This window comes from Misgurnus anguillicaudatus, chromosome 19 (assembly GCF_027580225.2).
Source record: "Misgurnus anguillicaudatus chromosome 19, ASM2758022v2, whole genome shotgun sequence".
In the NCBI taxonomy this organism is placed as follows: domain Eukaryota; kingdom Metazoa; phylum Chordata; class Actinopteri; order Cypriniformes; family Cobitidae; genus Misgurnus; species Misgurnus anguillicaudatus.
Genome location: NC_073355.2, coordinates 45,040,076 through 45,054,135, shown reverse-complemented (window position 1 = coordinate 45,054,135; position 14,060 = coordinate 45,040,076). Strand labels below are relative to the sequence as shown.

General features: G+C 37.7%; 1 protein-coding gene across 1 annotated transcript; it reads right to left on the bottom strand.

Annotated features, from left to right (window-relative positions):
* Positions 1-6,478: 6,478 nt before the first annotated feature.
* LOC129422036 (cytochrome P450 2K1-like) lies at positions 6,479-12,962 on the bottom strand. Its single transcript, XM_055177719.2, has 9 exons — positions 12,713-12,962; positions 11,506-11,668; positions 10,591-10,740; positions 10,342-10,502; positions 7,620-7,799; positions 7,362-7,503; positions 7,100-7,284; positions 6,782-6,923; positions 6,479-6,684 (listed from the first exon to the last, which is right to left on the bottom strand). The coding sequence occupies exons 1-9, from the start codon at positions 12,908-12,910 to the stop codon at positions 6,479-6,481; spliced, it is 1,527 nt and encodes a 508-aa protein (XP_055033694.2). The 5' UTR covers positions 12,911-12,962.
* Between the last annotated feature and the right edge of the window lie 1,098 nt (positions 12,963-14,060).

The following is a 14,060-nucleotide window of genomic DNA, read 5'->3' as shown; positions in this document are numbered from 1 at the left end:
TTTTTTGTGCCTATAACACAACTTTCTGTCTGTTAAGATGTTTGATTTATTTTATACACACACAACAAAGAAAAAGTAGTGAAATGAGCAAAAGCCGTGACTAATTTGCAGTCTTCTTTTCAAAAGTAATTATAAAAATAAATAATAATTCGTTACATTTATATAGCGCTTTTCCAGTGCTCAAAGCGCTTTACATATGAACGGGGGAATCTCCTCAACCACCACCAATGTGCAGCATCCACCTGGATGATGCGACGGCAGCCATATTGCGCCAGAACGCTCACCACACACCAGCTTATTAGTGGAGAGGAGACAGAGTAATATAGCCAATTAGTATGAGGGGATGATTAGTAGGCCTATGGGCAAGTTTGGCCAGGATGCCGGGGCACACCCCTACTCTTTTTCGAAGGACATCCTGGGATTTTTAATGACCACAGAGAGTCAGGACCTCGGTTTAACGTCTCATCCGAAGGACGGTGCTTTTTTTTGACAGTATAGTGTCCCCGTCACTATACTGGGGCATTAGGACCCACACAGACCACAGGGTGAGCACCCCCTGCTGGTCTCACTAACACCTCTACCAGCAGCAACCTGGTTTTCCCAGGTGGTCTCCCATCCAAGTACTGACCAGGCTCAGCCCTGCTTAGCTTCAGTGGGCAAGCTGGCTTGGGCTACAGGGTGAAGTATTTTATTTCATCATTACAGAAATATCATGTTCCTGTGCTCAACTGCGAGAGCATTGGGTTAGCAGCAAGAAGATCATGGGTTTGATTCCCAGTGAACACAAATACTGATAAATGTATAGCTTAAATGCCCTCTAAGTCAGTTTGCATACAAGTATCTGTCAAATGCATAAATGATCTGCATATATTTTTACAGCATATATATTTTTACACTAACACTAACACAAACGTGTCTCTTTTATCATAAACCCTTTAGAAGCGTCTGCAGCAGGCACATATCTTTGCATGATGTGTGGTGCACATAGGTTCACATGGCGCACCAAACGCACATTTTGACATGATGATCAACACGTTTTGACGAACTTTGCAGTCGTGTGCCCTCGAAAAAGAAGTCACTGGATGCCACTTTAAGAGTCTTTATGTTTTACAATCTTTATGAGGTATATATTTAACTAGTTATTTTGCCTTTTGTTTTTCTGCCCTACTGACTGCACACAGTTTGTGAGGTGAGGGGTTCAAGACGAGACCCACAACTGGTGTGAGATCCAATTCATCTTCACATGGTCAAGGTATAGAGGATGAAGGTCACAGTTTTCATGAGCTCTGGGCTTTTTGCCATTTTGGCATTTGCTTTTTTTGCTTTCCGCCTTCTGATTTTCTTCTTCACCTAAGTTTAGGCCATTAGGGTAAGATTCCAGTTCTTAATGGTGATTCTCTTCTTCTAAACTTTCATTTTTTTTCTCTGTTCTCTATATTATCAGGTACTATCTCACATACATTGGAAACAGTTAATTGTACATGTATTATTTACCATTTCATGCATTTATAGAGTAACGTTTTGAGCTCAGATTGCTTTTGTAGTGTAAACGCACATGTGGCTGAATGTGTTCGAACAGCCACAAGAGACCACCTACTCTCTGACCCATTTATCTAATCTGAGGTACTTAACACAATGTTTTACATCTTTTCTGACCACCCCCTCACAGTATTCAGGACAGAAGCAGTCAAAAGTGGACAAAAGATACAGATTTAAATACCAAGTGGAAATGTGATGTGTCTCTATCGTCCACTTGTGATCCAAGAGGCTGTTTACAGTTGGCATTAACATGTGTTTTCGTCGATCGGATCACAAGTGGACGACGTTAATGCCAGGTGTAAACGGTGTTCAAAACGTTTTTAGCTCGACCACTTTCAACCACATCCAGAGGTGTTCGAAACCACTTTCGATCGGATCGCTTTGGAGTTGCGGAACGCACATGTGGTTAAATGCGTTTGAACAGCCACACGCGACCGCCTTCTCTCCGCCCATTTATCTAATCTGAGGTATTAAACACAAGTTTTACGTCTTTTTTTACTTCTGGCGTGAACATTCGGTGAACAGCGCTATTTTTAGCCTTTCATTGATAAAACTAAGTGGCTGATCTCCGTAGTTTCGTTTTGAAAGCGTGTGAAAGTTGTGCGATCCTATTTCATCAATTGCGCTCTAAATTCAAAGAAAGCTCTTACATACTCATGTACAAAACACTGTGCAGCATGTTTACTTGCTAAACAAGCAGTGCACTCCGACATAATATTAGTTTGCGTCCATATAAACTCATAAACTCACTCGGGTTTGAATGACAGCAGAGAGACTCGCCCACCGTCTAACAGACCACCCTCACAGTATTCAGCACAGAAGCGGTCGAAAGTGGACAAAAGAGACGGATTTAAATACCAGGTGTAAACGTAATGTGTCTCTCTCGTCCACTTGTGATTCGATCGATGAAAACACATCTTAATACCAAGTGTAAACAGCCCCCAATTGACGAAAACACATCTTAATACCAAGTGTAAACAGCCCCCAATTGACGAAAACACATCTTAATACCAAGTGTGCAGCCCCTTAGTTTACAAATTAAGTTACAAATTATCGTGCCAGCGCGACTATTGCAGCACAGCTGCTTCAGCTCTACTTTTGGGATACTCACCCGTGTATTGTGAATGCTTTAACGCTCTAAACATCAGCGCTAAACAACATTAGTGCTGCAAATGTGCAGTTCATGATTGCAACGTATTCTGATGTATTTAAACTGATCCATGTTCCCTTGTATACGAAAAATAGCCCCAACATGGTAGTATGAAAAACATCCCAATACCATGATTTTTGCACCACTAACTGTCTTTAAAGTGTACTGTGCCTTGAATTCAGTACCTGAGAGTCGCCTGAGGTTTTTTTGATAACCACTTGACCCGAAAAGAACAATTTTACTCTCGTCAGGTCACAAAATGTTACGCCATTTTTCTTTGGGCTATAGTTGATGTGATTTTGCTCATGCCTTTTTTCAACAATGGTGCTTTAGGGGGGCTTCTTGCAATCAGGTGTCTTTTGACTGTCACGGTACTTGCAGATCATCTTAGATCATCTTTGACCTTTCTAGAGGTGATGAAAGGCTGAATCTTTGCATTCCTAATCTGTATTAACCGTAGTTGCTTGTTTTCTTCTATGTGCTTTGGGTTTTTGTTGCCATTTTATAGCATTTGAGATAATTTTGGCTGAGCATCCTAAACTTTGCTGCATTTCTTTATACGTTTTCCCCTCTGAAATCAACTTTTAAATCAAATTTTGTTGTCCCTCTGAGCACTAATGGAATGGTCCATATCATTACAAATGGATCTATTGTTTTTCTATTACACCACTACATCTGTAAGTAAATCATTTCCAATGCAGAAATATTACTACTACGAATAACAGTGGTTTAGCAGGTTACTGATATGGCACTGCTATTATTTTGAACATAACTGTATATCTATGTCTAAGTGGAGGCGGGGACTAAATAGAAGTTTCATATCAATGAGGCGGGAGCTAATTTGAATATTTATAGGTCCAGTTACCGAAATGAGGCAAGGGTGTAGAGTTACATTCAAGCTGTTTTAAAGCACGAGGAAATTACTGCCACAGGTAAAACTTTTACATATGTTATTATAATGCCCAAAGATGAGTTATAAATCATAAAATTATAAACTATTGGGGGACTTTAAATTGTAATATAAGCATTGTAATTGATATTTTTGTTTCTGTTTTAGCCTACAGATTTTATGATTCAATGTTTGACCTTCTTGATGAAGTATCCATTAAGGTGAACATCAGGTGATCTTTATTTAATATCCTAGTGAGTTTTGGCATAAATAAAATTGATAATTTTGACCCATACAATGCGTTGTTGGGTATTGCTACAAATATATCCATGCAACTTATGACTGGTTTTGTGGTCCAGGGTCACGTATGTCACTCTGGTCAAAAGTTTGAGTTTTGTTTCCTTTTTACTCTGAACTGAAAGTCATCTTTACAAGTATTACTTACATGTGTCTTTTCTCATGGCAGGTTTGATTTTGTAACAAATGTCCAGCATGTACCAGCACTATCTCATTTAAAGATAACTTGATCTAATGGAAAGTCTTATAATCATGAACAATTTGATGAACTTATTTGTGTCTATAGCACAAAATTCAGCTGTTTTATACCTTGAGCAAGAATGTCTTTTTCGTGTCACTTCACAAATTCCTATAAATAGTTTTTCGTATCCGTGGCACGACTTTCTTTTTCGTGTCATTTTTTTAAAATCATTGTCACTTGGAGTTAGATTTGGGATTTGGGTAGGATATACTTTTATGTATTGGTTTCTACATGTTTTCTTCTGCTTTTAAAACTATTCTTGCCTTGAGTTGGGTTAGTTTGTCTAAAATGTAACAGAAAGTTTTTCCAACCCCAAGCGACAATGGTAAGAAAATAGAAAAAAACAATGAGAAATCAATACATAAAATGACACGAAAGTCGTGCCACGGACACAAAAAAAATATTTATAGAAATTTGTGTGAGTGACACGAAAAAGCTATTCGTGCTCAAGGCACAAAAAGCTGTATTTCGTGCCATGGACATGAATAAATGAATCACATTTTTCGTGACTATAACATAACTTTCCGTAAGATCAGTCTGTTTAAAGATGTTAAACACACACATAATGAAGAAAAAGAAGTGAAATGAGCAAAAGCTGTGACTAATTTTCTTATCAAAATACGAATGAAGCCGATTTAATTTCCTCTAGAAGAGTATTTTATTTAATCATTGCAGAAATATCATCTTCCTGTGCTCAACTGCTAGAGCATTGGGTTAGCAGCGAGAAGGTCATGGGTTTGAACCCCAGTGAACAAAAATACTGATAAATGTATAGCTTAAATGCCCTGTAAGTCAGTTTGCATAAACGTATCGGGTGCACTTTATTTTACAGTACGTGCACTTACCTTGTACATATATGGTAATAAGTTGTACTTCCTGACAAATGTGTGGAACTTACTTTTAGGTATCTACATGGTTATTAATTGGTATCATTACTGTACTTACCAGTAGTACATACTTGGTAGTTATTATGTAACTCTAGGTACGTACTGGGTAATAACAGATACACACCCACAGTGTAGGTACACTGCAACCAATGAGAAACATCACTGCACTTAACTACTGGGTACATTCACTGGTACGTTCATGGTAACTGCATGGAAACAGGACTGTAAAATAAAGTGTTGCTTTTTACACAGTTATTACATAGGACCTAACACTTAAGATATAGCATCATATACATGTCACTGTGAGGCAAACCCAACCATTGGCTATCATACGCATTAACTACTGGGTATATTCACTAGTTCACACTTATTGTGTATATATAATTTGTAAGTACAGAAGTGTTTGATATTAGTTTTCATATATGTACACTATAAATACCTGTCATTAACCCTAACTTGCCTGTAAATACTAAATACTTATATTGTACATTTATTTGTAAGTACAGTAATGTTTCTCCCTAGTTACAGCATACCCACACTACAAGCACGTATCTGTTACTACCCAGCACTCATCCTGAGCCACACAATAACTACCAAGTATGTACCACTGGTAAGTACAGTAATGATACCAGTTAATTACCATGTAGATACCTAAAAGTAAGTACCACACATTTGTCGGTAAGTACATCTTATTTACCATATATGTACAAGGTAAGTACACGTACTGTAAAATAAAGTGCTACCCAAGTATCTGTCAAATGCATACATGATCTACATATATTTATACAGCATATATATTTTTACTCCAACAAAATATACAATTGAATATGTTTAGGCACAGAATGTACGTGTGTAATATAAAAGCTAATGAGATAATATAATAGTCTAAGAGTCCTATAATGTGATACAAGTGTCCAGTGGCGGCCGGTGACTTCTCTTCCAAAGGGCGCAATTTCAAAATATGTTTTTGGTGTGTCACGTAAACCAATGTGCATCATGAGTCTTGTCAAAATACGTGTCTGCTACACATGCCTCGCACGGGTTTATGGTAAAAAAGATGCTCAGGTTCACAAAATACTCACAAGACACTAACGCAAACGTGTCTCTTTTATCATAAACCCTTTAGAAGCATCTGCAGCAGGCACACACTTTTGCATTATGTGTGGTGCACATAGGTTCACATGACGCACCAAACGCACACCTTGACATGATGATCAACACGTTTTGACGAACTTTGCAGTCGAAAAAGAAGTCACTAGATGCCACTTTAAGACTCTTTATGTTTTACAATCTTTATGAGGTATCCCTTACGAAAATTAACCATGGTTTTATTGTGGTAAAATTGTAGTAACCATGGTTTTTTGGTCAATTGATTACTATGAGCAAAACCATGGTTTTACTACAGTAACCATGGTTTTTTGGTCTCAACTGTAGTAAAACCATGGTTAATTTTCGTAAGGGATATCTTTAACTAGTTATTTTGCCTTTTGTTTTTCTGCCCTACTGACTGCACACAGTTTGTGAGGTGAGGGGTTCAAGACGAGACCCACAACTGGTGTGAGATCCAATTCATCTTCAGAGACTCCAGGTGGAGGAGTGAAGTGAAAACACTGAAGAAGAGAAGTGAAGAACAGAAAGAGCTCCATCCTGGCCAAACCCTCTCCTAAACAAATCCTGCGACCTGAGAGAAAAGAAGGGAATGTGTTTGTAATAATTGTTAAACAACATACAGTAAGTCAAATCAAATTGATTTTGATGTGAATAGTAGAGTTTATTACCTGCAGAGAAGGGCATGAAGGCGTCACGTTTGATCAGCTGACCGTTCTCATTGAGGAAGTGTTCAGGGTTGAAAGTGTCGGGCGTCTCCCACTCGCTCTCATCTCTCAAAACAGACGTCAGCAGTGGAAGAACACACGTCCCCTAGATTTCACAAAAAACACAGACAACATTAGTGTGATAAAGACTGGGGGTTTTGGAGCCTTAGTTTTGGCTGGAAACAACAACAACAAGTACATTTCCTTAAAATAAACTAGTGAAAGATAAGCTGGACAACAGACTGTAAAGTGTGAATATTATACAATACGAGCAAGACGGACCTTCTTGATGAGATATCCATTGAAGTTCACATCACAGCTGGTTTGATGTGGCAGGTTCAAGGGCACTAAATTCGCCAGTCTCTGGATTTCATGGATCACAGCGTCTGTGTAAGGTAAATTCTTCCTGTCCTCTGTAACCGGTTCACGTCCATCAAGCACCCTGTCAATTTCCTCATGAACCCGATCTATGACCCAAAAGATCACACAGAAAACATTTCATATCTTTTCTTACTTTTGTAAATATAAAGAGAACAGTTATTACCTTGTATGTGAGGATATTTGGCCATGAGCAGTAAACTCCAGCGTAGCGTTGTGCCGGTGGTGTCAGTACCGGCACCAAACAGGTTGGACACAGTCATGAGCAGGTTCAGATCATTAAATTGTGAATCATTTTCTCCAGATTTCTGTTAAAATCACAAAAACATGCTTTATTAACATGCGACATATTTAGGGTGAGAATTAGTTTAAAACATACATATATTAACCCACACATTTGATATATAAATTCATGATATTCTACCTCTAAGCTTTGTTTTTGGATGAGGAAGGCATCAACTAATCCTCTGCAGTCGAGAGGGTTAAAGGTCTCCCGTAAGCGATCCACCAGCACCTGCATTTCAGCATGGTTGCTTTCCAAACTTTCCATTAGGAGTCTCCAGGTCTTCAGCCATGGCCCAAGCACTGGAAACATGTTGTAAATCTGCAGGTGGAGCCACACGACAAAGTACAACATACAGTCAGACTATCTCTTAATATTTGTAAGTTAGACTGATAGGGAACACTGTACTGTGCCGTGTTTTCATATACATATATTAGTATATTATATTAGTGCAACCAAACGCAAGAACCAGACATTATGATGCTGGGAAACCGTTTTGATAAACTTTCTGAGTTGCTGACATGTTAGAATTCATTTGGCATAGTGTCGTGATTTCACCAAGTAAGATGTGTTCCTGGATCAACATTTTAATCAAAGATACCCCAACTTACCCTTAACTCAAACCCTAACCATTTTTAAACCCTTAACCCTCTGGGGTCTAAGGGGTTTTTAGGGTTCTGGGGAAGTTTTGACATGCATTGACATTTGTGCTTTTTTCAGTTGCTTAAAAACATATTAATGGCAAAAGTCTCATAACACTGTGTTCATCACAAACTGGGCTACAATATCATATAATCAACATGTATGTACATGTTTGTATTTTTGAGAGAAAAATGTTTATGCGTGGTTTTTGAAAAAGCAAAATTTTTAAGTCACTGATATAAGTCCACAAAACTAATTCTAAACATGTTTTCCCAAGACTTTTCAAAACAGGATCTAGTAGTCTAGAGTTTTTTCTTCAAAATGATGTGAAAATCATTCGGCCTACTCATTCACATAAAGCAAGATATTGATTTACAATTTCTAAGACACTTTTGCTTGGGAAAGGCTGTATGCGTGGAGGCGGGAAAGCTCCTGAATAATCAGTGATTGACAGCCACACACACGCACACACACACACACACACACACACACACACACACACACACACACACACACACACACACACACACACACACACACACACACACACACACACATATATATTTCTATTGATATTATATTAATTTCACAATTATAAGTTACCTTTTAAAAACCATAGTAGCCTAATCATGGTAACGGTACTGTTTGGCCATCGTTTGTGTTTGGTTGGCCAGCGAGAGGTTTACTTTTGTGCAGTAAAAAGCTCAAAAGAACAACTGCCTATCGTTGTTTGGACTCTTATTTGTGTTTTTGTAATCATTATAGTAGAAACACAACATGGGACAAGCGTGATAAACTTATCAATGTTTGTTTACAGCTCCCGCCATTACCTCACGTGTTGATACTATAAGCAGTATTTGTGCACATGCGAGTGATCCTGTGTTTAATAAATGTGCTGTGCGGAGATATACGCTTAGACGCAACTAAATAAGGATTGTACTGTTTGCAATCGCATATTTTTTAAGAATACCAAAAAGCGCGTTGAGTTTCCTGACTCTTGTGTTTGTTTATGTGCGTTTCCCATCGCGTGAACTGTTTGACGGAAGACAAAGAAAACACTCGCGTCTGGAGATAGTGACACACATACGCAAGTAAATAAGGATTGTACTATTTGCAATCGCGTATTTTATAAGAATACCAAAAAACGCGTTGAGTTTCCTGACTCGTGTGTTTGTGTATGTGCGGAACCCTCGCGTGAAATATTTGACGGAAGAACAAAGAAACACTAGCGTCTGGAGATATTGACACACATATGCAAGTAAATAAGGATTTAGATGCCATGTTTTGGTGCAATCGGATGAAACAACAAGGAATGGAGAGACTGGGTTGTGGGTTGCGTATCCATTGACTGCAGGAGGCACGAGTTATGCATATGGATGTCTCTGCTCATTCACTTCAATGGCGCGGGGGTGTGGCGATCTCATCTCATTACAGATAATCAAGTAACATTAGAGAGACGGTCCCTCTCCTACTTCTCATACAGTTTACACCGAATGACAATATCTGTTTTTGATCTCACTTACATCATTTAAAAGCTGACATTTCAAGCATTATGTAGATGTTTATCTTTTGTTTCTATGACATGTATTTGTGAAGTTACAGTTAATTTTTCCGACACGTTTCTGAAATGGCTTCACTGAGGGAGAGAGAACAATACGCGCATCATGTTTATTTTCTTAATTTTGCGAAAAGCACAACAATCTGTTTTTATTGGGAGTGGACAGAAAAAAACTAGACACTTTAACGTTTTAAATGATGTATAAATCATATCTGTATGTCCAAAATCAGTTATCTAAGTCTCTTTGCGGAGTGATTGAAAATAAAGAGTTTGCGGCGCCCACGCCGCAGTCGACCCCACAGTGTTAAATTAGTGTGAAGTAATAGTTTGAGGGGTATTTTTAAAAGCCTCTAACCCAATCCTAAACCTAAATCTAACATACACCCTAACCATAATCCTGCAATCTTATTGGTTAATGAAAATGTTGATCCAGGATCACATTCTACTTGGTGAAATCACGTTCACCCATGTTAGAACCACTGTAAAAGGGTCCATTATTCAGGAGATCCTAAAAAGTTACACATTGCATCTTTAATGAAAATAAATGAAACACAGTGTATTACTGCACATTTTTAAAGATGTGATCATATAAATACCACAAACATCTTAATTAAGGCTAAAAGTGTTGCCTAAAGGAAAACTTGGGAACCATAAAATGGGAACCTGTATGGAAGCAGAGCCGGTCATGAGGATGAACTGGTTTGCCCTGTCAACCATTTCGTTAAACTTTGGGTCATCATATTCAAACCGATTTCCATACACAATAGCTGAGATGATGTTAGAAACCGCATAATTTACTGGCTGGGTTGTATCAAAAGGATTTCCTGCAAGAGATACAGAAATGAAGATCAGATTTTGTTAAACATTAGCACTCAAATTCATATTATGAACTGTACATTGTAGTTGATATACCTTTGAAGTTCTCAAACACTTCTCGCAGATATCGCGTCTCCTGAATAATTTTCTCTTCGCTCAGTTTCTTTCCCATCCCAAAGTCTCGAAGAGTTGAGAGAGCAAATCTTCTCATGGTTTTCCACCTATCACCATTCGTAAAGCCGATTCCTGCAGGAAAATGTCATCTCTTAATTTGTGTTTATGATATTTTCTGTATGTTGATCTGTAATCTTTCTCTGTGAGAGCTTACAACCAAGTTATACAAATTATACAGAGTCAATCCTTGTTTAGAGCTTTGTTTTTCTTTTCCAATTTGTTTATAATTGAATCCCTCTTTCTTGCATTGGCTGCGTTCTAAAGCTTAGGCAGCTGACTTGTTGCCTCGCTGCCTCATGAGGCAATGACTTCGGAGGCATGAAGGCAGTTCTGGGAAACACATTCGGACCATTGGCCACTTTATTTTTTTTCGAACTCAGGCTCGACCAATCTCATTCCCCACACACGCACACACACACGCATAGAAACAAAACAATGAGGGTTTTTGTTTCTCAATCGGAAGGCTGCAGCCTCCGGAGGTTGAATATGCAGGCTGCATACGTTATCAAGCCTGGTTTATTTAAAGGAAAACACCACCAGTTTTATATGTTTTACCACGTTCTCACCTCAACTTAGAAGAAAAAAATACATACCTATCTTTATTCAAAGAAGCGCTGTTTGAAGATTTAAATATGTATCTCAGGAAACAAGAAGTAAATAAATTGGATTCGGACATGCCTTGATGCCTTCATACATTAAAATGCTGCCTCTGAAGGCAACCTTTACATAACATTGAAATATTTTTCTCAAATTACAAAGTACAGACTAACAAAAAAAAACAAGCAATATATATATGAACTTATAGTCACTAGTAAAACGGTTAAAGTGATGTGTTACCGTATCCTTTATTGATGTCGTGGAATATGGGTGTTATGTCTCTTTCCCCGAATTCGTCAGCCTGGTTCACCAGTGCTTGTTTAACCGTCTTGTATCCGGCCAAAACCACAATCTTTTTGGGTCCAAGATGAATTTTGAACACTGACCCATATTTCTTTGATAACTTAACAAGAGCAAGAAAAACAGTAAAAATGTTAACAAACCTGTCAATAAAACATTACAAATTAAAAGCACTGATAAAAGATTTATTTTCTATAAACAATGCAGGGTTCATACCTGTTCATTTTACATATTGCCTATTTTTAATGTACTGTATGCATAAAAACAAAATACAATGAATGCATACTATAGCTTCAATAGTCTATAACATTTATAACTTAATTAAAAACAAGATTATCTCTGTAAAGACTTAATCTGTTGTTATGTAGCTTTAACCATATTTTAGAACTGTGGTGAGCATTTAGTTAAAAGCTATAGTGAGCAAATGTCTGCAAATGTTTAAATTCCAAAAACAATAAAAACTGATAAACATGTATACCGTGAAATAAAATGACTCATTACATGAAATGGATTTTTGTTAATACCGCCCACCCCTACAGTACCACCCAGTGTAACCTCCTTAGGGGGTGGCTTCCGCAGCGTTCCTGGTTCCACCCAGGCTAGTTTGGTCCCAGTTTGACTAGTTCAGTACGGTGAGTTAAGGAACTCATAGTGACCGGCCTTTTGTAGTAAGCCCAGGTTCTGCCCCTTATGTGGAGGGCGGAAGGTTTACGGATTGCCAAAAATGCATATATGCATTCATAATGTTTTTAGCTGTCAATACTTGAAAAACCATTTCACTTATACCCATGTTGTGAGACACAAGTATTGACAGCTAAAAACATGAGATATAATGGAATAAAATGCTAAGGAAAAATTGTGCAATTTTAGACATTTAACATTAAAGGCACATGGGAGTATAAAATATTTACATTGTAGTGCAAGAAAAATCAGCAGTAGTACAAAATCCAGGTTACGCAGGTGTTGCTTAACCTATGAACTACGAACTAGGCTTTGTATCACACTTGTTTAAACTTGCAAGACTCAAGTGAATGCATTTTTTTGGAACTTTTGGGCGGCTTACACAATTTTGAGACCCCCATGCATTTCATTGCGACTGTAATGGGAAATATCTGGGATATTAAATTGAAAAGAAAAGTCTACTTACATTCAAGAGGCTCACATGAAGTTGTTTAAGGTCCAGAATGTGCAGGTTTCCCACGAGTGGCAGTGGTTTGGGTCCTGGAGGTTCTTGGTCATCTTCTGGAGACCTGAAGCAGAAATAAATAACCAAAAGCAGCAGAAGAGCAGCGAGTAAAGCTCCTGTGCTGGAGACATTCAGGAAAAGTGTTTCCACTAAAGCCATAATAAAAGAGATTTACACACAGCTGTAGTGAGTCTTTAGACTGAATAGACCAGTTTTCAGGTCAGGAAATGATTTGGTCTAAAACATGGAGAAGGAGGAGCCAGGAAAGATTTACAACACAAACACAACAGCAGTAGTGTGTCAGACAGTCCATAGTGACCACAAAAAATCTATGGTTTAGAGTTTTATTTAAAGATAGAGCAGTCCCTCCAGAAAAAAACGTGATTATGTGATCACATGATTTAACGCATAATCAGCCAAAGTCTGCATATTAAGCGGGGGACACATTTTTTTAAATATGGCGCACTTTCGCAGGATAAATTGCAGATTTCCGTGGGCAAAATATGTGCGGCTTGCATAATTTCATAATCCCCACATTTTCGTAGCAAAAATCATATATCAATGTATATGTATCTTAGTTTTTGCAAGTTCCCGCAATTTCATCGCATAAATATCCCGCATTCCATTGAATTTTTTTAAGAAAACGTGCTGCACGATCAAGGATTTTTGCCCGCATCTTATTATTTTTTATTTTGATTCAACCAACATAAGCAAACATGATGTGTGTTGAGTTGACAAGGTCATTTTCATATAAAATTGGCTCATTTTTAAATTGTGAAACAGCTTAAGGTCCCTAAGGACATCATTCTTAAGGAAGTGACATCGTTTTTGTGGGAAAATAAATTAATTCTTCACTCCAAAACTTCCGTTCAGTGTGATTAAATTCCAGTATAAATGCTTTAAAATGGCAAACTTTAGTTTGATTTATTATAGACATACAAAACTTACAATAAGACTAAGAATAATAAGAATATTTGCTGTTACCACAATAAATACTGATTATGGATTACTGAAACTTGATATTTTTAGTACACATACAAATAGTTCTGAATGTTTTGCCCCCTTCCCAATGTCCAATTCATCTTCAGATACTCCAGGAGGAGGAGTGAAGCGAAAACAATGAAGGAGAGAATTGAAGAACAGAAGGCACTTTATTAGAAAGTACTACATGTCTTTAATTTTCTCATTCTCATTTATTTATATCCTTAAAGGAACAGTACGTAAGAAATGTATATCAATTAATCATAAAATGGCCCTGATATGTCGTGAGACATTAAGAAATAATTTTCATTTCAAATACTTATATCAC